This window comes from Panicum virgatum, chromosome 5K (assembly GCF_016808335.1).
Source record: "Panicum virgatum strain AP13 chromosome 5K, P.virgatum_v5, whole genome shotgun sequence".
Lineage (NCBI taxonomy): Eukaryota > Viridiplantae > Streptophyta > Magnoliopsida > Poales > Poaceae > Panicum > Panicum virgatum.
Window position 1 is genome coordinate 39,420,632 of NC_053140.1, and position 24,222 is coordinate 39,444,853.

General features: G+C 47.3%; 3 protein-coding genes across 3 annotated transcripts; 1 reads left to right on the top strand and 2 right to left on the bottom strand.

The window, feature by feature from the left end:
- Positions 1 to 495: 495 nt before the first annotated feature.
- LOC120707424 lies at positions 496 to 2,189 on the bottom strand. Its single transcript, XM_039992330.1, has 5 exons — positions 1,923 to 2,189; positions 1,735 to 1,827; positions 1,324 to 1,394; positions 1,175 to 1,237; positions 496 to 1,073 (listed from the first exon to the last, which is right to left on the bottom strand). The coding sequence occupies exons 1-5, from the start codon at positions 1,987 to 1,989 to the stop codon at positions 807 to 809; spliced, it is 561 nt and encodes a 186-aa protein (XP_039848264.1). The 5' UTR covers positions 1,990 to 2,189; the 3' UTR covers positions 496 to 806.
- A 1,069-nt stretch (positions 2,190 to 3,258) lies between these two features.
- On the top strand, positions 3,259 to 12,477 carry LOC120707425 (psbP domain-containing protein 5, chloroplastic-like). Its single transcript, XM_039992331.1, has 11 exons — positions 3,259 to 3,443; positions 3,562 to 3,740; positions 4,102 to 4,222; positions 4,369 to 4,418; positions 4,582 to 4,649; positions 4,892 to 4,990; positions 5,454 to 5,513; positions 11,574 to 11,633; positions 11,824 to 11,878; positions 11,978 to 12,027; positions 12,189 to 12,477. Exons 1-11 carry the CDS (start codon positions 3,373 to 3,375, stop codon positions 12,285 to 12,287), a joined length of 912 nt encoding a protein of 303 aa, XP_039848265.1. The 5' UTR covers positions 3,259 to 3,372; the 3' UTR covers positions 12,288 to 12,477.
- Positions 12,478 to 19,206: 6,729 nt separating this feature from the next.
- LOC120709922 lies at positions 19,207 to 19,698 on the bottom strand. Its single transcript, XM_039995544.1, has one exon. It carries the CDS (start codon positions 19,696 to 19,698, stop codon positions 19,207 to 19,209), a length of 492 nt encoding a protein of 163 aa, XP_039851478.1.
- Between the last annotated feature and the right edge of the window lie 4,524 nt (positions 19,699 to 24,222).

Below are 24,222 nucleotides of genomic sequence, written 5' to 3' on the forward strand. Positions count from 1 at the left end.
GATCTTCACTTCGTGCAGGAGCATGTTGATGTTGGTGATGTCCGCGTCATGCATGTTCCTACTTCGTCACAGTACGCCGACATCTTCACCAAGGGGCTTCCGTCTTCCGTGTTCACGGAGTTCAGGTCCAGTCTAAACGTTATCAAATTGCAGGGGCGTGTTAGCGAGACATGTATAGCTAGGCCTTGGGCCTTTGGTTAGCCGGCCCTTGTGGCCTTTAGGGTTGGGGCGCCGCACTGTCCAGGTGTGCCCCTAGTGTTGATTAGGATAGGCAAAGATCCCCTAATCGGTTACTTCCATATACCGTGGCATCCTTGCCTATATGTACTCATACCTGTGCTTTGCACCCTAATCAATCTATTATTCCCTAGCCATATTGCTCTCATTAAGGATACCACCAGAAAATACAAAGAACCCTTGAAAGAGCATATAACAAATGACAAGTGAGATTCATAGCTAGCTATAAGGAAAAATATCTGTGCTGTTTCCTCTATAAACAACGGCAAGGAATCAACAGATTCTTTTTTTTTAATAGAAGGAACCAATAGATGTACACAGTTGAGGGGCAACACTGGTACGCATAATGCGTATATATTCACTTTTCACAAATGGAAAAAGAAAAGGAACGCCATTGGTACGCATTGTATAAGTGGAGCAGGGCCTTAAATGGCATCAGTTAGCCCTTATGATAGTTGATCTGAACATAATACAATGCTGAAATAGTAACTTCTGGTGATACCAGGCCTTGGACACATTCTCATACAATGTGCTTTCTGAAAGCACCACTCTTGTTTTACTCAAGGACACTAGTTGAGAACAACAATCTTCTGTCTCTTGTTGGGCTTCTTTCGTTCTGCTGGATCTGTCTCAGCTTCATCTGGACCTTTACATTTACCTTTGTCAGACACAATAGGTCTGTCACCACCATCTTCATCACTCTCATCACTATCATCTTCCGAGTCAGATGTGCTGCAAGGAAATGGCATTCCTGAAGGCTGGAAGCCATTCACTGTTGCTTCAGCAGCCTCCACAGCTTGCTCCGAATGAAGATCAGCAACACCAAGAAGTAAATCCTGTAGAAAGTGAATGCATAGAAAAATCGTGCACACATCAGTTCAAATAGTTAGGTCGTGCCCTCCATGTTGCAGCTGAGGCAATATACTAGCTAGCTGACCATCTCAATGTACTCCTCGTTCCCAGTAAGGGCTTCAATATCATAATCCTCAAGAGGCTTGTTCTGCAATTGCATGAATTCAAGTCAAACCACGTCTCGAAGAACACGATTAACACAAGGTTAGGTTGGTTAGAATCTTGGAATCATACTTGTGTGTCAAGCTGCAACTTCTGGTTCACCTTTGCAATCTCGCCCAAGAAATCCTTCACTTTCCCAAGAACTGAACACAAAACAGTGCAAAGTTCCGTGAACTGGCACACCAACAACACTAGATAATCTTTCGCACACCAACTATTAACTATGTCCACAAGTTAAAGGCCCATCAGTTTAGACTTTGAAAACTACAAAATTTGATCTAGCTATCAAAAAACAATCGGTTGTGGGATTTAGGACTATAAGAAAAATACAAACAAATAAGCTCATGTGATCGTTTAGAGCTACTTAGCAAGGGTTGGCCTTCGATTCGTCCAATTCGAATTGGTGCTGATACAAAACGAATTTAGAGAAACTGAACTCTATCACTATGTGATGTGTGAGCTGAATAGCTGGTAGGACAGTACCTTGGCTTTTGGGAAGGGGGGCAGTGGGCGGCTCCGGCTTGCGCTTCCCCTCCTTGTCCTGCTGCTGCTGGTCCCTGCCAGCGAGGAGCGATTCTGCCGGTTACACGGACCAAAACGTCGTCAAGGGGAGAAGAAATTAAAAGTCCGAGGCGAGACAGAAGAGGATTAGAGGAGGGGGGGAAGCCCACCGATGAAGGAGGCGGGCGGCCTGGGTTCGGAGGGCAGGTCCAGCAGCTCCTTGCTCGGCTCTCCCATGGCTCTCCTGTAAAGCGTTAGCCCTGCTGCCGCAGTGGGGAGGCCGCGGAGTCGGGGGAGCGGCGGCGCGGCGCGTTGTGGGGCCTCGGAGTCGTCGGAGAGGCGACGTGCGAGGAAGAAGGCGGCGGCGGCGGCGGCGGGGAGGCGGTGAGTAGGGCTCAGCGCGGCGCAGTTGCCTAATACTAGTGGGCCGAGCCGGGCGGGTCGGCTGGCACTGTTGCCAGGCCTTATTATTTAGCCACATGGGCTCGTTTGGACGCTGGCCTCATGGGCCTACTCCGGATCCTTTGACATCGGGGTTGCGATCAGAATTTGTGCTGTTTTCTTAGTTGCTTTTCAATTTTCGGTTTCGGTTGCAACCTTCGCGTGCTACACTTATAAGAAGTCACCCTTCTTCTCCCTCCAAAAGAAAGCCACTAATGTGGTAATAAAAAAAATACAAGTGACCAATAACCATATAGGATCTGTAAGCTACTTCTCCAATATATAAAGAGTTAGATTGTTAATGCAAAATTGATTTGAGTATATTCATCATAAAAATACTTTCACAACATGCAATATTTGTGCATTTTGTATATCATATTTTTGTATAAGTTTCTACTTAGTTACATTGCTAATTGTATGGACATATTTTCAATAATTTATATTTATGATAAGAGAAAGTACCATAGTGGATATATTTTCCACACCACCCCACATCAATAAAATACCCCATTTTACTTTTTAATATTTTATCATCAATACAAAGAGCATAATAGATTGATAATGTAAGTTTGATCCTTGTAGATTAAATAGATTAAATATGAAATATACTTTCATAATCTTTTGTTATGTATATATTTTCATACAAATTGCTACTTGTATATCGTGTCAGATATTCTAAAACGGTTAGCATTTGCGAAGGAGTAGGCGGGGCACCTAGTGGGTGTGTTTACTGTTGTGTTAGGTCAATCTCAGTGCGCAGTTTTATGGAGTTACCAAGACTGAGTAGGTAACTGTGGAAGTTGAATTTTATAAGGGTGGAATTCCTCTCATCCTATGAAACTCTCATCTTTCTCCTTGCCATGTCAACAAAATTAATAATGTGGAATATAATTTAATGCTACCAAGCTCTCCATAAAACTTTCATTTTGACTGACTTTATCTTTTTTTTAATGTTGAGACTGGCTTTGTCAATAACTAAAAAGAACGAATTCAACGATAAATAAGTACAAACACATGCTCAAATCATTTTTACTTAAATTTTAGTGGCACACGTGCCAAAAGGCCCATGTACACGGAACTAGAGAGATCTTTTGCTCAACGGTTTGGATAGAATAGAACTTGCTGCTTCTCCAACCTCCCGACTGGACGTAGGACGCGGGGACTGAGGGCCGGCGAGCCATGGCGGCGGCTCTCCTCTCCCCTCATCCCTCTCTTCCGAGCCCCAACTCACGGTCCTCGCTTCGCCCAAGGCACGCGCTCGCCCAGTCGCACGACTCTCAGCTCACTGCCCATTCGCGTAAACTGCACACACATCCCCCTGTACTTGGCTGCGCTCCTGATTCTTGGTTGGTTCCTGGGTATGCGCAGGAGCGGGGGCGCGCTCGGCGCGGGAGCAGCGCGCGTTCCACTACCGAGGAGGAGGGTCCGTGTGCTCGCCTCGTGCTCTCGCGAGCCTGCTGCCGGGAACCGCGGGTTAGAGGTGGAAAGGAGGCGCCTTCTCATCTCTGGGCTCATGTCTTCTTTCGCAATCGCAACCCCAATTTCAGGTAGGAATCACGGGATGCCTCAGATCCTGCGGGTGCACGGTTCCTTAATAACTTCGGAAGTATGATTGATGCTCAGCTCTGGAGAGGAGTATGAGCTTGTTTAGTCGTCTGATTTCTGCGTATCGAATTGTCAGTTGTATCTGCATGTCATTGCCTCATCGTTATGTTTGAATAAAACCCATGAGCTGCTCTATTTTATGTTAATCTGAACCTGCATAATGTGATACATGCTGTAATGTTAAAAACAGGCTCTTGTGTTTATATGCATTTCCTTGCGTAATGTTTATATTAGCTGTTTTCCCCCTTGAAAAAGACCAATTCATAAATGCTCATAAGCACTTTGTTCATGACATTTCTGTAGAATCATATGCTGCCATGGAGACTGATGAAGATGTGAAGATGAACACGCAAGTTGATAAGATCAATGCATATTCTTTTCATTACCCTGTCGAACTGCCAGGAAAGAAATTCTCCTTCAAATGGTATTTCAGCTCTCTGTACTACAACTCTATACCGCCATCTACTCTTTCTATCAGAATTTCACTGTTATTTATGCTCGTTGGATTCTCCACGAGCACTACTAGGATAACACACAGTGACTTGCTGTCCCATTCTATTATATTCACAGGGTAGAGTCCAGAAAACCGGAGCGATATTCCTCTGCAGCGCCACTATCGCGTGAGTAGCCTCTGGTATAACAATGATAAGCAATGCTCTTATTACTCTGTTCATATAAAGGGATTGCTTCATTAAGCATAAGAACTTCGACAGCTGTACTTTTAAAAATCTCATTCATTTGACAATGAAAGCAAACTGACTGGAACTCCATGGCTCTATGCAGCTGATGCACGGCAACGTATTGTATCGGAGAGAGTTGACATGATACATAATGTTGTCATCTCGGTCTCGGTAAATCCTCAAATACTATATGATACTAGGAAATGCAGAAGTCTGCAATGTGTTGCATGGTTCAAACACAATGTATCATCTGTTAGCAATTAGGTCTTTGTATACAGGAATTTGTGCAAATTGTCATGGAAGAACTAAATATTTTTATTCTTGATGCAAATTGTTAGTGTCGAGATTTGATGGGAATCACATCAATTGAAACTCTGAAAAAATCACCCATGTCCATCATTTGTCTCATGCAGATCGGGCCACCAAATTCACGTTTTTTACCTTCAAAAGACAAGAGCTCATGGGATCCAAAAGATGTTGCTGATTGCATTTTGTCTGATAGATCTACCCTGGTACCTACTTTTTTTTGCTTTATTTTTTATAAGTTATTAGCCATTTTGATTTTAAAGAAGAAATATTCTGCCTGAAAGTAACTCATGGACTTCAATGTACCATTTCTTGCATTGCATTGAGCAAAATAGTTTCCAACAAACTATATGGATTAAGAAAAGGACGGCTATCATCTGAGTAATTCACCGTATTCATCAAGAAAGCAAAGTTCAATCAAAAGCACAAATTTAGTTTCAGATGTTTCTTGGTTATCTCCCTGTGTGGCGGTGTGTCACATGAAACATACATTGTCTCATGGTGTGAAGCTATGGTAATTTATCGACAACAAATTTTCAGTAACTCAGAGACCTAATCAGAAACTGTTGATATACTGTCATGCTGATGAAGGTTTGAAGTTCCTTGAATGCAGTTTTATGTTGGTATTTCGTGACATTGATTTTACAACTAAACTAAATCACCTTGCAGAAAGTAACGACTGGCCAGCGCATGACAGAGAGTTCTGTCCTTGATGCACACTGTACAGAGGTAAGCTCAGATCATTCTGAAGGAATAAGTCTATGTCATCTCGGTCTTTGTGGGTCTCCACCTAGGACAGGTTTCAGTTCTTCTTTTGACCAGCATCTCAGACCTTGCATGGTCCTTGCTGCGTGGTGGTTGCTGCAGCTGCAGCACATTGACATCTTAGACTAGCTTTAGCATCTAGAGGACAGCATCTAGAGGACAACAATTAGGACCTAGAGGACAGCATCTTAGACTAGTCCTTGGTGTGTGTTTTGGCTGCCCTGCAGCCCTTGTATAAAAGCGTGGCCACCCCTCCCGTTGGAAGGCATGGCATTGTGAGTGTGAATGAAGAAAAACCCAGAAAACTTTCCCAACTTGAGTGTCATCCTCTCAGCTCAATGAGAGTGAAAATTGAGCTGCTAACATCTGGTATCAGAGCCGTACTTTCCTGTAGGTTAGACATCTCCTGCACTTCTCCCTCCCAAGCAGCAGCTAGCACAGCAGCAGCTAGCGCAGCAGCAGCGGAAGTTAGCGCAGCAGCACCTGCTGCACCCTCTACTCCACCTTCCTCACCCGAGCAGACGAGCGGCAGCTCGTCTGAGGCTGCGTCTTCTCCACGCAGCAGCCACCTGGAGGCGCGCCATGTCCGACGCACCGTCTCAGCGCTCGGTCGCCTCGAGCGCACGGCGTCAGCGAGATGCCGAGCTCGCCGCGGCAGAGGAGCGCAGGCGAGCGACGGCACAAGCCGCTGCAGCAGCGGCGAGGGCGGCCAGGCTGGCTGCAGCGGAGCTGGCGGCGGCCAGGGCGGAGGTGGAAGCAGAGGCGGCGGAGGATGCAGCGCGTGCGGCAGAGGTCGAGGTTGAGACCTTGCGCGGCAGCCTCAGCGGCTCCATCGCCGGCGACGCCACCCGCCGACGAGGACCTTGAGGAGTTGGAGAGGGAGAGAGCGCGGGAGCGGACCGCGCGGTGGGCAGCAGTCCACCCCGGTGGCGGCGGCCTGGACGGCGGCGCGCCCGGCGGCGGTCCAGGGGCCCGCGCGCCCGGCGGCGTCCAGGCCCGCGCGCCCGGGGCGGCTAGATGGCGGCGCGCCCGGCGACGGTCCAGGGGGCAGCGCGCCGGCGGCGGCCCAGGGGGCGGCGCGCCCGGCGGCGGCCCAGGGGCGGCGCGCCGGCGGCGGCCCAGGGGGCCGCGCGCCCGGCGGCGGAGGCGGCGCCCCTGGCGGCGTCCGCGTCCTTGGCGGCGGCGGCGCTCCTGGCTGGGGTGCGCGCGGCGGCGCCCCCGGCTACCACGGCCTCCAGGCAGTGGTCAGGGACGTCGGTCCCGGTGGTGGGTGGCCCACCCTCACCAAGACCAACTACGTCGAGTGGGCCGCAGTCATGGAGGTGAAGCTCCAGGTGCGGCATATGTGGGAGGCAGTCCGGTACGGCGACGTCGACTACGATGAGGATCGACGGGCGCTGGATGCTCTCATCGCAGCAGCCCCGCCCGAGATGCAGTTCACGCTTTCCAAGAAGCGAACTGCCAAGGAGGCCTGGGACTCCATCGCTGCGGCACGTATCGGCAGCGACCGCGCCCGCAAGACCACTCTCCAGGCACTTCGCAAGGAGTGGGAGAACCTGGCCTTCAAGCCAGGTGAGGATGTTGATGACTTCGCCCTCCGTCTCAACACTCTACTGCAGAAGGTGGTGCAGTTCGGCGACGACACCTACGACGAGGAGAGAGCCGTCGAGAAGCTCTTCCGCTGCGTCTCCGAGAGGTACAGGCAGACCGCTCGCTCGATCGAGTCTCTGCTAGACCTCTCCACCATGACGATCGAGGAGGCGATAGGTCGCCTCAAGGTCGTCGATAGCGACGAGCCACAGCCTCCCTCGGGAGGCATCTCCATCGGTGGGAAGCGCCACCTCACTCAGGAGCAGTGGGAGGATCGGCGCGGTGACAGGAGGAGGGGGGAGCCCTCTTCCTCGACTGGTGGCCGCAAGCGCGGCAAGCCGCGAAAGGGGCGCGGAGGTGCCCAAGCCGGGGCACGAGGGCGCGCCGAGGGTGGCGCCCGCGGAGATGCTCAGGGCGGCGCCGCTGACAGGCCCAAGGCAGCACGAGACGACGCCTGCCACAACTGTGGCAGGCCCGGCCACTGGGCCAGGGACTGCCCGCAGCGGAGGCGTGGGGGCCAAGCCCACGTCGCGGAGGCCCAGCCGGATGACGAGCCGGCTCTGTTCCTACTCCACGGGGACATGGAGCCGCAGCCGGCGGCACCTCCTGTCACCGCTCTACTCCACCTCGACGAGCCGCGTGCCCGAGTTCTCCTCGGCAACGGCTCCGACGACGACAGGGTCGATGGCTGGTACCTCGACTCCGGCGCCACGCACCACATGACCGGGCGGCGGGAGTTCTTCTCCGACCTGGACGTCGACGTAGGTGGCTCCGTCAGGTTCGGGGACTCCTCCGCCGTGGAGATCAAGGGCGTGGGCTCCGTGATCTTCACCGCCAAGTCCGGAGAGCACCGGATGCTCACCGGAGTCTACTACATCCCGGCGCTGCGGAACTCCATCATCAGCCTTGGGCAGCTCGATGAGAGCGGCTCCCGCGTGGTGATCGACAGCGGGGTCCTCCGCATCTGGGACCACCGTCGCCAGCTTCTCGCCAGGGTGGTTCAAGGGAAGAACCGCCTCTACATCCTCCATGTCGGGGTGGCCCAGCCTCTTTGTCTTGCAGCTCGCAGGGACGACGAGGCATGGCAGTGGCACGAGCGCTTTGGGCACCTCCACTTTGAGGCCCTGAAGCGGCTCGGCGCCAAGGAGATGGTGCGAGGCCTCCCGTGCCTCGACCACGTGGAGCAGCTCTGCGACGTCTGCGTGCTGACGAAGCAGAGGCGGCACTCCTTCCCCCAGCAGGCGAGCTTCCGAGCCAAGGAGCGGCTCGAGCTCGTACACGGGGACTTGTGTGGCCCGGTGACACCGGTCACACTGGGAGGACGACGCTACTTCCTGCTGCTCGTCGACGACCTCTCCCGCTTCATGTGGGTGATGATCCTCGGCAGCAAGGGAGAGGCTGCGGACGCCATCAGGCGTGCTCAGGCTGCTGCGGAGGCGGAGAGCGGCAGCAAGTTGCGCGTGCTGCGCACCGACAACGGCGGCGAGTTCACGGCGGCCGAGTTCGCGGCGTACTGCGCGGATGAGGGCATCCAGCGCCACCACTCCGCGCCGTACAGCCCGCAGCAGAACGGCGTCGTCGAGCGGCGCAACCAGACGGTTGTGGGGATGGCCCGGGCCCTCCTCAAGCAGAGGGGGATGCCGACTGTCTTCTGGGGAGAGGCGGTGGTGACGGCCGTCTACATCCTCAACCGCTCGCCCACCAAGGCACTCGACGGCATGACGCCGTATGAGGCTTGGCATGGGCGCAAGCCGGCGGTCTCCCACCTGCGGGTCTTCGGCTGCCTCGCGTTCGCCAAGGAGCTTGGCCACATCGGCAAGCTCGACGACAGGAGCACTCCGGGTGTGTTCATCGGCTACGCGGCGGGTTCGAAGGCCTACCGCATTCTCGACCCGGAGACACAGCGTGTGCGCACGGCGCGCGACGTTGTGTTCGACGAAGGGCGAGGATGGGCGTGGGACAAGGCGGTGGACGACGGCTCGACTCCGACGTACGACGACTTCACCGTCGAGTACGTCCACTTCGAGGGAGCTGGGGGAGTAGGCAGCTCTTCTTCGCCGAGCGTGCCTACCCCGGTCCCCGAGCCTCCACCGACTCCGGCGCCCGCCACACCGGCGGCACCACGCCCTTCAGCTACGACTCCGGCTGCGCCGAGTTCCTCAGCTGTACCACCACAGCCGGCGACGCCGCGCACTCCAGCACCGACAGCCACTCCTCCGGGCACGCCTACTCCAGCACCTGCTCACAGCCCAATGGAGTTCGCTACTCCGCTCTCTCACGACGAGGAGCGCATCGACGCGTACCACGACGGTGAGCCGCTGCGGTACCGTACGATGGAGGACCTTCTCGGCGATCAGCCGGTGCCGGGACTGGTGCCTCACGATCTGGAGGCGCAGTTGCACCTCGCGTGCGACGACGGCGAGCCTCGGTCTTTTGCAGAGGCCGAGGGACACGCGGCATGGCGTGCCGCGATGCAGTCGGAGATGGATGCGGTTGAGAAGAACCGCACTTGGGAGCTTGCTGACCTCCCTCGCGGTCACCCTTAAGTGGGTGTTCAAGCTGAAGAGGGACGAGGCCGGCACCGTCGTCAAGCACAAGGCTCGCCTGGTGGCACGAGGTTTCGTGCAGCAGGAGGGAGTCGACTTCGACGATGCCTTCGCTCCCGTGGCACGGATGGAGTCCGTGCGACTCCTCCTTGCGCTAGCTGCCTAGGAGGGCTGGCGTGTCCATCACATGGACGTCAAGTCGGCGTTTCTCAACGGCGACTTGAAGGAGGAGGTCTACGTGCACCAGCCGCCGGGGTTTGCGATCCCCGGCAAGGAGGGTAAGGTGCTACGTCTGCGCAAGGCCCTCTATGGCTTGCGGCAGGCCCCGAGGGCGTGGAACGCCAAGCTGGACTCCACGCTCAAGGGGATGGGCTTCGAGCAAAGCCCGCACGAGGCGGCCATCTACCGGCGGGGCAATGGAGGCAATGCCCTGCTGGTGGGTGTCTACGTCGACGACTTGGTGATCACCGGCACCAAGGATGAGGAGGTGGTGGCGTTCAAGGAGGAGATGAAGGCCACCTTTCAGATGAGCGACCTGGGGCCTCTCTCCTTCTACCTGGGGATCGAGGTGCACCAGGACGACTCCGGGATCACACTTCGACAGACCGCCTACGCCAAGCGCGTCGTCGAGCTCGCTGGGCTCACCGACTGCAACCCAGCTCTCACTCCGATGGAGGAGAGGCTGAAGCTGAGCCGTGTCAGCACGGCGGAGGAGGTAGACGCTACTCAGTACCGGCGTCTTGTGGGGAGCCTCCGCTACCTCGCCCACACACGGCCGGACTTGGCGTTCTCCGTCGGCTACGTCAGTCGGTTCATGCAGCGACTGACGACGGAGCACCAGCAGGCCGTGAAGAGGATCATCCGCTATGTTGCGGGGACTCTCGACCACGGTCTCCACTACCCGAGGTGCCCTGGAGCGGCACACTTTGTCGGGTACAGTGACAGCGACCACGCCAGCGACATCGACACCAGCAAGAGCACGAGCGGGATCCTCTTCTTCCTCGGCAAGTGCCTCGTTAGCTGGCAGTCGGTCAAGCAGCAGGTGGTGGCCTTGTCCAGCTGCGAGGCCGAGTACATAGCGGCCTCCACCGCGTCGACTCAGGCGCTCTGGCTCGCTCGACTGCTTGGTGATCTACTCGGCAGAGACACTGGATCAGTGGAGCTCAGGGTGGACAGCAAGTCCGCTCTGGCCTTGGCGAAGAACCCCGTTTTCCACGAACGGAGCAAGCACATCCGGGTGAGGTATCACTTCATCCGAGGCTGCTTGGAGGAAGGAAGCATCAAGGCGAGCTACATCAACACCAAGGATCAGCTTGCGGACCTGCTCACCAAGCCCCTTGGGAGGATCAAGTTCCTTGAGCTTTGCTCCAGGACCGGAATGGTTCAACCCTCCCACAAGACGACGGACAAGACTTAGGGGGAGAATGAAGGAATAAGTCTATGTCATCTCGGTCTTTGTGGGTCTCCACCTAGGACATGTTTCAGTTCTTCTTTTGACCAGCATCTCAGACCTTGCATGGTCCTTGCTGCGTGGTGGTTGCTGCAGCTGCAGCACATTGGCATCTTAGACTAGCTTTAGCATCTAGAGGACAGCATCTAGAGGACAACAATTAGGACCTAGAGGACAACATCTTAGACTAGTCCTTGGTGTGTGTTTTGGCTGCCCTGCAGCCCTTGTATAAAAGCGTGGCCACCCCTCCCGTTGGAAGGCATGGCATTGTGAGTGTGAATGAAGAAAAACCCAGAAAACTTCCCCAACTTGAGTGTCATCCTCTCAGCTCAATGAGAGTGAAAATTGAGCTGCTAACACATTCTTATCATACTTGAAGACCAGTTTTCTTAATTTTCAGAGTTGACATGCGCCAGTACATATCGAAACTATTTGTAGGTTGATGGAGAACCGTACTGGTATTATGAGTATCTAGTTCGGAAATCGCCAACAAAGTCAGTAAGTTTTCTGGCACATATACATTTGGCAGCAAACATATTTGTATGAAGAGTGTCAGACAGAATGCTTTAATGCTTAGATTAATACTTTATCATGCATATACACTATTTATTAGTCACATAGTGCAAATATGTACGCATATCCATGTAAGGAAGCTCAATGCCCTTAATGATACTCTTTGTTTATTCAGGCACCAGAACCAAATTTGTTTCGACATAATGTAGCGTGCACTGCTGAGCGAGATGGTATTACTTCATCTTTGTATTTTTTGATCAAAGATCCGTCACTCCCTTATGTTAAAATATTTCTTTGTTCACTCACCCTTTTTTTATTTTTTTTACCAGGGTTCCTGTACTCACTAAATGCTTCCACTCTCAGCAAGCAGTGGGAATCTGTAAGCTCTTAATATCCAATTGTTTCATATCAATCTGCACGGAAATATGCTTTAGGGTTTGATTTCATTATTGCTACTTCCAATATAGGAGGAGCATGTATTTTTCATAAAAGTATCTTTGTATTTCAGCTTCTAACCAGTATTTAACTTTTGCAACACAGATGGGGCCTTTTCTACAAAAGACTGTGGCATCCTTTCGCCTTCTTCCCCCTACAGACAGCTATGTTCCTCCTTACAAGGATCCTTGGAGATTTTGGTGACATGGTTATTCTTTTTGCTGTTTCATTTTTTTCACTTCTGGTTTAGACCATGTTTCACGTAGTGGATGTCTAGTGAGTGCTTGTACTTTCAGCATGACTGATAAAATCAGGGACTGAGTTTTCTTTGAACAGTCAACTTTAAATCAGTCATTCTGATTAATCAAAAGTCAAATGCATCTTAAGATCTATATCACTAAAATCCTTGGGGAAAAATGCTCAAGGATCTGCTCCCCTCATTATTTTTTTCAAACAAGGCGTATTTTGTAACATTAGGACAAGGCTTTGAGTCTTTGACTGCTGATTACTTCTTTAATATTTTGTTTATGTGTAAAAAATCATAATCATAAACAAGTATTTTTTAATACGAATCTAACACATCAATTTCGTGTCAAAAATTATGTATGAATAGAGTAATTGTTTGTGAATGTGAAATAAGTCTTTTAATTTCAAAAGGAGGGAGTAAAAAAACATAGTGCTTAATTCTGTTGCTCCACCCTGCTGCATAAAACTGTACATTTCTCCATTTCTTATTGCCTGTATACAAAACATTTTTTATATTGCATATCCGTTTTTTAACAAACCACCAATTTTCATCGCTACATTCTCTTTATTAGTTTATTCTAACACCAACTGCACGGTATTACCTACTCTTTCTCGACTTCTTCCTGTCTTTATTCCATCCCAGAGAAGCTTGCTAGGTTTTCCACAAGCAACCTTACAGTTTCCTAATCCAGTCAGGTAGATTGTCATCCGTGCAGAATACTGCACCTACCAGTTGTTTAATGGCAAGCCTTTTATAAGTGCTAGTGAAAACATGGTGCTGGGAGCAAGCTCATGTGATGAATAAAGTAATATCTAATGCGTCTAGGTTGCAACCATCCCCAGATAATAACATCCTAATAGGACTTCACTGTGCCCAGTTGACTACAAGTTGAGAGTTCTAAGTTGGCCACCTTACAGCAACTAAATGCCACACTAAAGAACTGATGCTTATACCTTCCTCACATATGCCCTGACCATAGGCCCCCTTTATCAGTCAGCCTCTGCAAAAGCTCTCCCGTGTATGAGAATGGTAGCAAGAACACGGAGCTCTAGCCTCCTATATGACTCTGCTACTTTGCTTACTGTGGAGATGCAATGCTGTGAAGGATGAGCTCTTCATTGGCATGAAGAGTCGTTGCGGTCTACAGGGCTCTGGTGTGTCCAACTCCGTAGGACCGCCCCCAAAGCCTTGTAAACCGCACGACTCCTCATGCCGGCAAAAGAGATTGCAGTAAACGTATCCAGGTTTCATCATATTCAACTTTGGTGACTGGTGAGGTGTTTTTATTCTCTAGAACCATTTTTTTTGTCTTTTTTGGGGGAAGCTTGGTCATATCTTATGCATATTTGGATACTTAGCATTCTTTTTGGATTTTTAAAAATCTTTTCGAATTTGAACTAAATCATGGGAACTATGGTTCCAATCTCTGGTATCATGAGTTCCACACAAGTCCTCGCTCCTCAGAAGCAAATGTAAATACTTCAGCAGTCGTTTCCAGAAATTTAAAGCAGTTGCAATCATGAGTTCTGGAACACTTTTTACTCTCTAAGTTTTTTAATCTAGATCTGAAATTTGATTGCAGTTTAAATGAGGGGAAAGGAACAGCTGGTACTACGCCCCCCCGCCCCCCCCCCCCCCCCACACCCACCCACCCACACCCACCCGCACCCTCACCCTCACACCCACTTTTTTTTTCTTTTACTTCTTCAGGCAGCTTTATTTTCTTGGTGTATCTGCATAGTTCAAATTAGTATGTGCAATGTGTTTTGCCTGTCACCAGCCATTCTTATCCACGTACGTGGCTGCGATTTCTTTTTCAAGTCCTCGTGTGTCAGCTTCACCTTGAAGGAATCAATGTTGGCATCTAGTTTATCGATCTTAGTTGTCCAATTTTCCCTGAGTAATTTTAGAGAATGTTAATCAGGAACCAAATGCTGGGACAACTGAAACATAGATGTAATGAGCTCGTCCAAACCTCAAGGCAGATTCAATCTGACCACTAAGAAATTGGAGAATTATGACTCCATAACTCAACCATGAACCTAAATATAAGCTGTTTTGAGATATTGTCATGTGCATACAATACAGCGTAGAGTAACTTGACACGCAAAAGTGATGAAAATATGAATGAATTTAGTTAAAAGAAATCTAGTTCTCTATAAATAACATCTTATGGACTGATAATATGAGAGTGAATTTTGTAACATGACACGTGCAAATATGAGGGAAAAATATGAGAGTTGATCGTAAGGATGGCAACGGGTCGGGTTCGGATCGGGTGGAGTTTCCGTGCACCCAAAACCAAACCCGCGGATACCCGAAACCCGAATGGATACCCGAAATCCGCGGATAAATATACACATATTCACATGTATAAACAAGAGGGAACAAATAATAAATATTTTCATGAGTCAACTTTCAATAAATTTAATAGTCTAAGTAAACAAGTTATCATTAAAATATTATAAAACATGAGTTTTAATTCCAAATGATTTATTTCGGATATCCATTAGATATCCACGGGTGGAAACCAAAACCCAAAACCGAACCCGAAACCAAACCCAAACCCGAACCTGAAAACCGTGGGCGAAAAACCAACACCAAACCCGAAAAACCGAAACCCGCAGATACCCGCACCAAACCCGATCCGCTGCCATCTCTAGTTGATTGTGACTTGTGAGTGCTTACTGTTAGAGAATGAAAATTGTAGGGACAAGAATGTAGTGAATAGAGCCATATTCTCATTGATCTCATGGTCCCTTTATATAGGGAGATTACAACCTAGTTAAAACTAGGCATTTAGAACATCAGTTTCTCTTTCTAATGGCAGCCATAAAACTGATCCATAGCATAGCAATAAACTCAATTTATATCCTTAACCATGGCTGTTACCATGGTCTTGATAGCTGCTTTGATGAGATCAAATAAAGAGCTTTTGTAACACTCCCCCTTTTGATCGAGTCCTCCTTGAGATCAAATGTTCTTTAATTCCTTTGAAAAACCCTGTGGGGAAAACTGAGGAACATGTTTATGAATATGTCACTAAAAATCCTTTAAACCCAGTGGGAAAAATAAGGAGAAAATAATATGACATATATGTGGTCATTGCTCAATCACAAATCCGTAAGATTTTAGAGAGCAATATGTGTCTTTGATATCCTCTAAACAACTCCTCGCGGAGGAGAAGATGTGACATTATATCTTGGATATCTTCCTTAAAAACCCCTATGGAGAAAAAATAGGAGATATGATATATATATTCTTGTATTGATATTGTCTCATTAAAAATTTTATATGAGAAACTCTGAGGGAAAAACTCATAAAAAGAAAAGAGTGTAATATGCTACTTAACAGGTTATAATCACGAGGAGACTCCCCCTGAATCATGCAAATTATAAAGTCATCATATACCAATTTGATGAACACTTTGCAAGTGTGAAATATGGTAGAGACTTTGTGAAGTAATCACATATTTAATTTGCAAGAGGTTTGTTCCTCGAATGTATCACAATACATGAGGATAAACCATTTTGTGAGTAATAGTGTGATATTACTTTCACATAACCTGTTTGCATCCAAGCAACACAAGTAATCTTATCTTGATAGATAAGTCACAATTAATCACTCAACAAATCTTACATGCACATGTTCGATTTCGGAATGGTATGTGGGAATATTCATTAGAGTCTATAACTCCTATGAGAATTCTACCACAAAATATCAGTCTATGATATGCATTAATGGGGATTAGTTGAGCAGTATCTTCATATCCCACTATGGTCATGTTTAACTCATCCAATGATAAGTTAAAAGCCTTTAGTACCGAATAGATATCTATTGATATCCTTGATGACTCTCGTCGATAAGATGTTACTGGAGTAGTGCTATTTGGGCTTGCAAGTATCTACAAATGCAATATCAGGGCTGTTGCAATTTGCATGATACATGAGCGCTTTATCGGTACTAGGGTTTAATCCCAGGGTCAGAGTACATGTTTTGGGAATAAACAACCATAAGAGTTGATGGATACGATCATCCAATATCATTAGATATTGGTAGACTATATATTGTGAATGCTTAAGTTGTAGACATAAGCGTGACTTGGTTTTGTCCAAATCTTCATCTCATAATCCGTCATAAAATGATTGCATGATTAATAGTGTGATCGGAGATGACACAAAATCCATTTAGGATTTTCAATACGAACACACCTATGCAACCATCGTTGTTGGGAGTGAACTTTCTGAGGAAAGAACTCAACCAATCAGTGTACCACAAACACTGACTATATCAAGTCATGCATTGACTTGACTTGTACACAATGTATGTTGCGATTTTGATTCCTAACACAAAGCTAATTGAATTGTTAATCTGAATCCATCAAATTTTCAATATCTGCCAGTGATTGGTTGTAGGAACATAATTTTTACACATACTGAGAGTATGTTAGTTAGGCTTCTATGTGAAACCATATGCTACAAGCTCTTGCTATTTCACCACCATGCTTCTATAAAGAAAGCATTATGAGAGTAAAACATTACTCAATCATTGTTTTAGCAAAAGCGATTCCCCTTAATTGCCACCTTTGATTTGACCCGAAGTGAGCGTTGAAACGCTCTTGCCTAGGACTTTTGGTCTGGATCCAGTAGGTGTAAGGCAATTTAAGATGGAGAAATGTCGACATTATAGACTTTATATGATTGGTTCGATATGACCAATATTACTTGTGAAAATATTAACCCTTGAACTCCATGTCACTTCCCATAATGACAGAGTTAAGGCGTTCCAATGACTCAGTGCCTGAAATATGTGTACACAGTGCTGGTCTTTTGGATGGTAAATATCCATAGGCTTTGGATAGTGAATATCCATAAGATGTCAATCCTCTATCTTTCTTGTGACCATACTTCTCCCCCTCTTATTTGGAGTTGAGTGGTTTTGAAAATGGTACCTCCACTCTTTCTGGCACAATAAGACTGAGAAATAGATAACACCATTAGTAAACATATTTGGCAGATTATTTGCAAAAGATTGTAAATATGATTATGAACAAGTAGTCCAGATTTTTCTTGTACATGGAAATAATTGAGGGAGAATATCAAGATGTGACATTCACTCCTGATTCCTGGCATTCTTTGTGTGGTATAAATCTCCCTCTAATGCCTGGAATACTCCTCAATAGAATCAGCATACGGGCTATAAAATCCCCTTTGGATAATCTGAGGTATGTAATGAATGATGGATCCTTATACCTCCAAGATTTTCTATACCCATAAATGTATGTTGCGGTGGTGATATCAGTATGTGCAAAACATAACTGACATGTTGATGGGAAATATTTGATTATCAAATATCCATGTACTCACTGCAAACGGAGGGAGCCGTATGATTGCAGTTTAATAAATTTGAATGTATGTGGTGTGTACAACCACATCTCCCAACAGATGTTGGCAATTTTCAATTCTTCTTTGATCGCATAAAATAGTTGCATTCTCTTGATCAGAGATTCAACTAGATCATCATGGATGTAAGATACTTAATATTATTTCCAAATACCAAACAATTTCATGTACATGGATGTGACCCCGCGTCCAGGATCACATGCTCAAAATGAATGATTTGAGCAATGAGTTTGGCTCAAATTGTATCACCCTAAGGGACACGAATGGGCTGCATTAATATGCTCTTTGAGGTACCTAGTTGATCCGTATGATGATTAAATAGAGCCACACGAATATTCTTGAATGTGATCAAGAAATTGCAATGCTCATTTTTGAAATTTAAGGTAAGAGGTCCTTAAATTAATTCCCTTATTATGTGCATAATGCACTTCAAATCTGATGATTTGTGGAATTTGTGTTGTGACCAACAAAATTGATGATAATTATCGTCATCTCGGATAAAATGACTAGGTAGTCATGCCAAATCTTGATGTAATCAAGAGAGAATTATTTTGTACACAACAAGTATTATGGGTAAATGTAATTTTAGTACAATCCATATAGGAGAGAGGACACCTTTTCAAGTGTCTCTTTGCCTTGTCCAATATCCTTTGTAAAAGAAGAAAATTCTTCTTTATTTTCTTCATATGTTTCCATATGAATTCCATTTTCTCGGATATCACTATAACTTAGTAGGGTATGAGTTGAATCGAGATACAAATGATGCCTCCACGATATTTATTTGTGTACCCATTGGAAGTGTGATAGTGGCTTTTTCAGGACCTACTAACATCGCATCACGTCAAGCGATGGTCAGAACTATTCCTTCCCTCTTTGTAAGGGTTTGGAAATATCTCACTTCCCTAAGTATAGTGTTAGTGGTCCAGCTATCCACTAGGCATATCTCTTCCTCCATCAGATTGACTCCCATAAAAGTCTATATAATTCAAAATTTAAATAACAACTCATGAAAAATATAGAACATATCGATGATATTAATCAAACGAGTACTTAAGTACAATCCAGCAAAGCAAATAGCAACATCATGTTCAAATTACAATATTGCATGCAAATTAAGTGAGAAATGACTAAGTTGTGATGGAGTCTAAATGAGATCTCCAAACACATCCGTGGAGTAATCCACGATCATGTCATCAATGTTCAGAGGTTCATCCTCAACAGTTGATGAAGTCGTGGCGTTGCTTGGTCTAGTTCCATGTGGAACTTGGTCCGAAGTGCCCGTCTCCATCTCGAGGGAGGTGAAGTGTGCTTCAAACTTCTAATCATCTTGTGCACGATCCACGGACTTCATGTAGAGATCCATCAGATGTTTCGGGATCCGACACTTCTTTGCCACATGATTATAACAACCACACTTGTAACAAGCAGTTTTGTTGTTCTTGTCATATTTAGGCTCAGAAACGTCTTTTCCCTTCTAGAATTTGCCACGTGGCTTGCGAGTTCTCTTGCGCTTGCCTTTGCCAGTTGAACCTCCAGACTGGGTGTTCCCATTCTGATCAGATTTCTTAATGTTCGCATGTACCTCAGGCAGAGGCGCAGTTCCCATAGGGCGCTGCTGAGAGTTCCAGATGGTTATCACATGGTTCTTCTCTGCCTGACGCAATGTCAGAATCAGTAAGGCATAATCTGTGAAGTTCTTCTCACGGTATGAGAGTGTAAGGATTATTTCAGACGGAAGCATTGTTGACAATATCTTCTCAATCTTTTCCGCCTCGGGTGGTTCCTTTCCACAAAACCGGAGTTTCTGGCAAACTCTATGAACAGCATGATTATATTCATCCACAGTCTTAAAGTCCTGCAGGCGCAGATAGTTCCACTCATGAGATGCCTCAGGTAGAACTACAACTTTGTGCTGTTCATAGCGCTGCTTGAGATTGTTCCACAATGCACGTGGATTTTCCTCCATCCTGTACTCAGACTTCAAGTCTGGGTGGATATGATTACTTATGATATATAAGGCCTCATATTTGTTTTTCTCCGTCATGGATTTCGTATTTGTGTCCGAGTCCAATAAGCATGCATACAGTCCGCATCGTGACAAACTCACTTTGATGTCCGTCGCCCATGTAGAGAAATTGTGTCCATTAAGAGCGAGAACCTCAAACTCTTTGTTGACCATCTCACCTACATTCTAATTTGCCAATTTGCCGATAATTTTGAGAAATTTGGCAAACTTGATGCAATATTGTGAATTCAATGAAATTGAACTCCAACAATTAAATAATATCAATATTTTTGGAAACAGAGGCTTATTTTGTATTTGATTAAGCTCAATATTCATCCGTTTATTCTAAAATTGAAAATCATATGTTGGGATAGTCACTAATTATAGTGTAGATCCCTTAGTGATTTTGGAATATCACTTTGCACATGACCAAATTTGAAAAATTAGATAGAGTAGAGCTATTTCAAATTAAATGTGAGCCATCAAATTTATTCCGAGTTTGAGGAGATAGTCGCAATACTGTTGTATGCGTAGATCTCGTGTTTTCTCAAACTTCAAGGAGAATTGATTCTGAGTTGAGGAGATAGTCACTATGTATGTGTAGATCTCATGTTGTCTCAACATCGAGTTGAGGAGATAGTCACTATATATTTGTATGTGTAGATTTCATGTTGTCTCAACTTCAAAGAATTTATTCCAAAAATAGAGATTGCATTGTGTATGCAAATTGCATAAAGTAAATGGCAACAATAGTAATTTGCAAGAGTAAATGTAAAGAAATGACATGGTAATGCTAAAGAGTGCTGAACAAACACATATATACATTAACTTGTAATGTAGGGGGTCTGAATGTAAGATTACAGTGAGTCTTGCTGACATGTAAATGGTAGAAAGCCTGAGGGCTAGAATGCAAATTAAAAATGCATAATATAAAAAAAAGATAACTTGGCGGCGGGCCGAAACAAATCTGGTTTCGGCCCGCCACCGGATTCGGCCCATAAACAAGGGCGCGGGCGGGTGGGCACGGGCGGGTGGGCGCGCAGGCAGGCCTGCTGGGCCGCCGCGCTGCCCACCACGGTTCGTGCGGCGGGGCGAGGCGGCTTTTTTATTTTTATATTTTTTAAAAATGTTTTTTACAGAAATATATTTTTGGTTTCACATTTTACAGTTTTATACCCCTACCGCCCGGTAGGGGGGCGGCAGGGACCAATATATAAATAAACATAAATTTTTTTTGCGCAAAGGCCCCTGGCGGGAACCTGCCGCCCCTCTGCTGAGCCCCTTCCCTCGCACCCTCATTTTCTGTCCATGAGATACAGAGAGGGGAGAGGGAGAGAGGAGGGGTGAGGGAGGTAATTCCACCGGTGAAGCCCTGCCGGATTTTGAATCCGAACCGCGGGTAATCAATATTTCTCAACTATTATAGACTTATTTCTAAAATAATTATGAATTAGAATAGATTTAGTTTTTGGATAGTGAAATATAGAATAGTAAACTTATAATGACAGTACCTTATTGCTATTACAGCATAAGGCAAGAACTGCCTCCAATTATGTTGGATTTTCATGGACCGAAGAAAAATCTAGTATAATTTTTGAGATCATGAACTGAAGAAAAATCTATTGCGAGGGAAGGGGCTCAGCTTTTATATTGGGGGGAGCCTGCCGCCCCCTTGCCGGGCGGGTGGGCTGCCTGTCGCCCCTCCACCGGGCGGGCGGGTGCCTGCCGCCCGGCAGGGGGGCGGCAGGTTCCCGCTAGGGGCCTCCGCGCAAAAAAAATTATATTTATTTACATGTAGCCCCCTGCCGGGCGGTAGGGGTATAAAACTGTAAAATGTGAAACCGAAAATATATTTTTGTAAAAAAATATTTTTAAAAATATAAAAAATAAAAAAAGCCGCCGGGGCGAGGGGAGGGGCGCTGGGCGAGGCCCATTTCAGCCCGTGGCGCGTCGGGGCTTAAAGCCCCAACTGCCCCTCTCCCCCTCACCAGCCGCCGCCGCCGCCGCCGTCGTCGCAGTGATGCTCCTCCCCTCCACCCGGATCCGGCCGTGGCTCGATCGGATCTCCCCCTCTCCGCCCCCTTCGCGTCCAGGTCCGGCCGGCCTAGGCCTCCCCCTCGCCGGAGCGAGGTGGGCGTGCCTCGGGGCTACGCAGGGACGCCCCGGTCGGGATGAACCCGCGCAGGCCCGGGCGGCGGTTCGCCGCCGCCGTCGCTTTGCGGCGCGCCGGGACCGGGGGTGGAGGCGGGATTGGGAGCGGAGGCGCCATGGCCGGCTCGGCGATGCCGAGCTTATCGACGGCCGCCGGCGCCTGAGGTGGGGGTGGAGGGGCGAGCTCCGGCTCGTCGAAGACGACCTCGTCGGCGACGTAGAAGCTCTCCTCCTCGTCGTAGAACGGGAGGGCGCCCCGACGCGCAGCCCTGGTGTGCCGGAGCTCGAAGCTCGGTGGCTCCATGGGCGTCGGGGTGTACTGCGGCGTCGCCGGCGAGTACGTGGGCGAAGCAGAGCGGACCGGTGTGTGGATCGGCGAGTACACCATCGAGGAAGACCGTCGCGGCGTCACCGATCGGCGTGGCGAGGCGACGCCATGAGTGGCAGACGCTGTCGGCGACCCTCCATGCTCCACCCGCACCCTGGCTGTCCATCTATGGGATAGACAGTGGCGCGGAGAGCTCACGAGGATGCGCCCCTCGGCGGTGCAGTGATCAGGCGGCACCGGGGGGCCCTGGCGAGCCGCGAGGTCGTCGGTGCGGCGAGCTCCATCGGTAGGAGCTATGCCACGGCGACCACGACGGCGAGAGCGGCGCACTGGAGCAAGCAGAGCCTCCAGGAGCTGCTCACGAAGAAGACGACGGAGTTGCAGGATATTGGTTAAGTGCTTCGGCATCTTACCTTTGTTGCTCTCGTCGATCTCCTCCTCCTTCTTTTCTGTGTGTGCTCAGTGTAGAGCAGCGTGCTGATAACGTGTTAGAGAATGAAAATTGTAGGGACAAGAATGTAGTGAATAGAGCCATATTCTCATTGATCTCATGGTCCCTTTATATAGGGAGATTACAACCTAGTTAAAACTAGGCATTTAGAACATCAGTTTCTCTTTCTAATGGCAGCCATAAAACTGATTCATAGCATAGCAATAAACTCAATTTATATCCTTAACCATGGCTGTTACCATGGTCTTGATAGCTGCTTTGATGAGATCAAATAAAGAGCTTTTGTAACACTTACCTGCTTATAAGCGGTTGAGCCTAGAGCTCATAACGGAAGGCTTCATCATAGTAGTGCCACACTTCTTTGAAATCCAACAGTATGCAATTGTTTTAACTGTACATTGGTGCAAAACTACAAATTATTAGTACTGGAAACAACTATCACTTTGAATTCCTATCATTACTTTTAATGCTCTGTTCTGGGATTCATTGCACATTCCGCTCAAAATAAGTGAACTTTGAAATTAGATGGACTCTGAATGAATTGCATATGAAAAGAAGATCTGGATAGTTTGGCAAGTACCCAAACCTTGGGGCTAACAGTGCATGAGCACATTCAAATTGTTAAGTCTCATGGCCCTCTGTTCTTCTATTCCTGACTTCCTGTAAAACAAACACATACAAGTCCAATTTTTAAATGGAGACTTGTGTTATGTCGGCTCTTGTTGTAGCCCATATGCACAATTTGTTTTGATGTTGAAATCTTAGTACTTCTTATACCTATTATTTGAGGCCTTCTATTTATATTTTACTAAGAAACTACATTCTAGGTTCTAGACTGCATTCTTAGTTACTGCAGTAACAATATAAGAACAGCTCCAGTCCTTGTTCGAACTCACAAAGGCAGCCTTGCCGAACCAAACCACGCTTCGGGCTTTCCAGCGTCAACATCGAATAGTGGGGCCCACATATATACTGTACAATGCTTATTTTTATTTGGAATGAGAGGGTGGAGGTAACGGCCATGTGCATGCCCCATTATTTTATTGACTTTGGTTCGACGCATCTGCAGAGTTCGCTTCCACCTTCTGACAGCAAATGTGCGAACCGTCCAATGCGTATGGTTCGCATGCAGCGTCCCCCGGTTCGCTTTCATGCAACGCTGGAGCTGCTCTAAAGAGATATTTCAACCTTCAACACACTGCTTGTAAACATCGAAATTCCTCTATTACAGAACTACGAGTATAGTTATATATTGTTCTTAAAATTAGAATGCGTACAATTATGCATTTAGTTTAATATGTTACAATTCCATAAATTAAATGTGTGAAATTTATCTAAAGTAAACTTCATAATCTTTTGTCACAGAGTATTTATATAACTTAACATGAATTGTTCTTGCCACTGGTTGAGATGATTACTAAACCATGGAGGTCCATACACTTATCAATCCTTGCATGTATGTATTTGTGGTTTGCATGGTGGCATCCATCACTCATGTATATTTAGTTTTGAGTTAAGTGGATAATTATAAGAAGTATATATGGCTCATTGGGAT

Bases quoted from the DNA above. Each gene is read 5' to 3' on its own strand.
- LOC120707424 (XM_039992330.1), bottom strand. From the start codon at position 1,989: ATGGGAGAGCCGAGCAAGGAGCTGCTGGACCTGCCCTCCGAACCCAGG. The intron at 1,828-1,922 runs GTGGGCTTCCCC...TGTAACCGGCAG, and splicing joins GCCGCCCGCCTCCTTCATCG to AATCGCTCCTCGCTGGCAGG. The intron at 1,238-1,323 runs GTATGATTCCAA...ATGCAATTGCAG, and splicing joins AGTTGCAGCTTGACACACAA to AACAAGCCTCTTGAGGATTA.
- LOC120709922 (XM_039995544.1), bottom strand. From the start codon at position 19,698: ATGGAGGAAAATCCACGTGCATTGTGGAACAATCTCAAGCAGCGCTAT.
- LOC120707425 (XM_039992331.1), top strand. From the start codon at position 3,373: ATGGCGGCGGCTCTCCTCTCCCCTCATCCCTCTCTTCCGAGCCCCAAC. The intron at 4,223-4,368 runs GTATTTCAGCTC...TTATATTCACAG, and splicing joins AAGAAATTCTCCTTCAAATG to GGTAGAGTCCAGAAAACCGG. The intron at 12,028-12,188 runs GTAAGCTCTTAA...TTTGCAACACAG, and splicing joins TCAGCAAGCAGTGGGAATCT to ATGGGGCCTTTTCTACAAAA.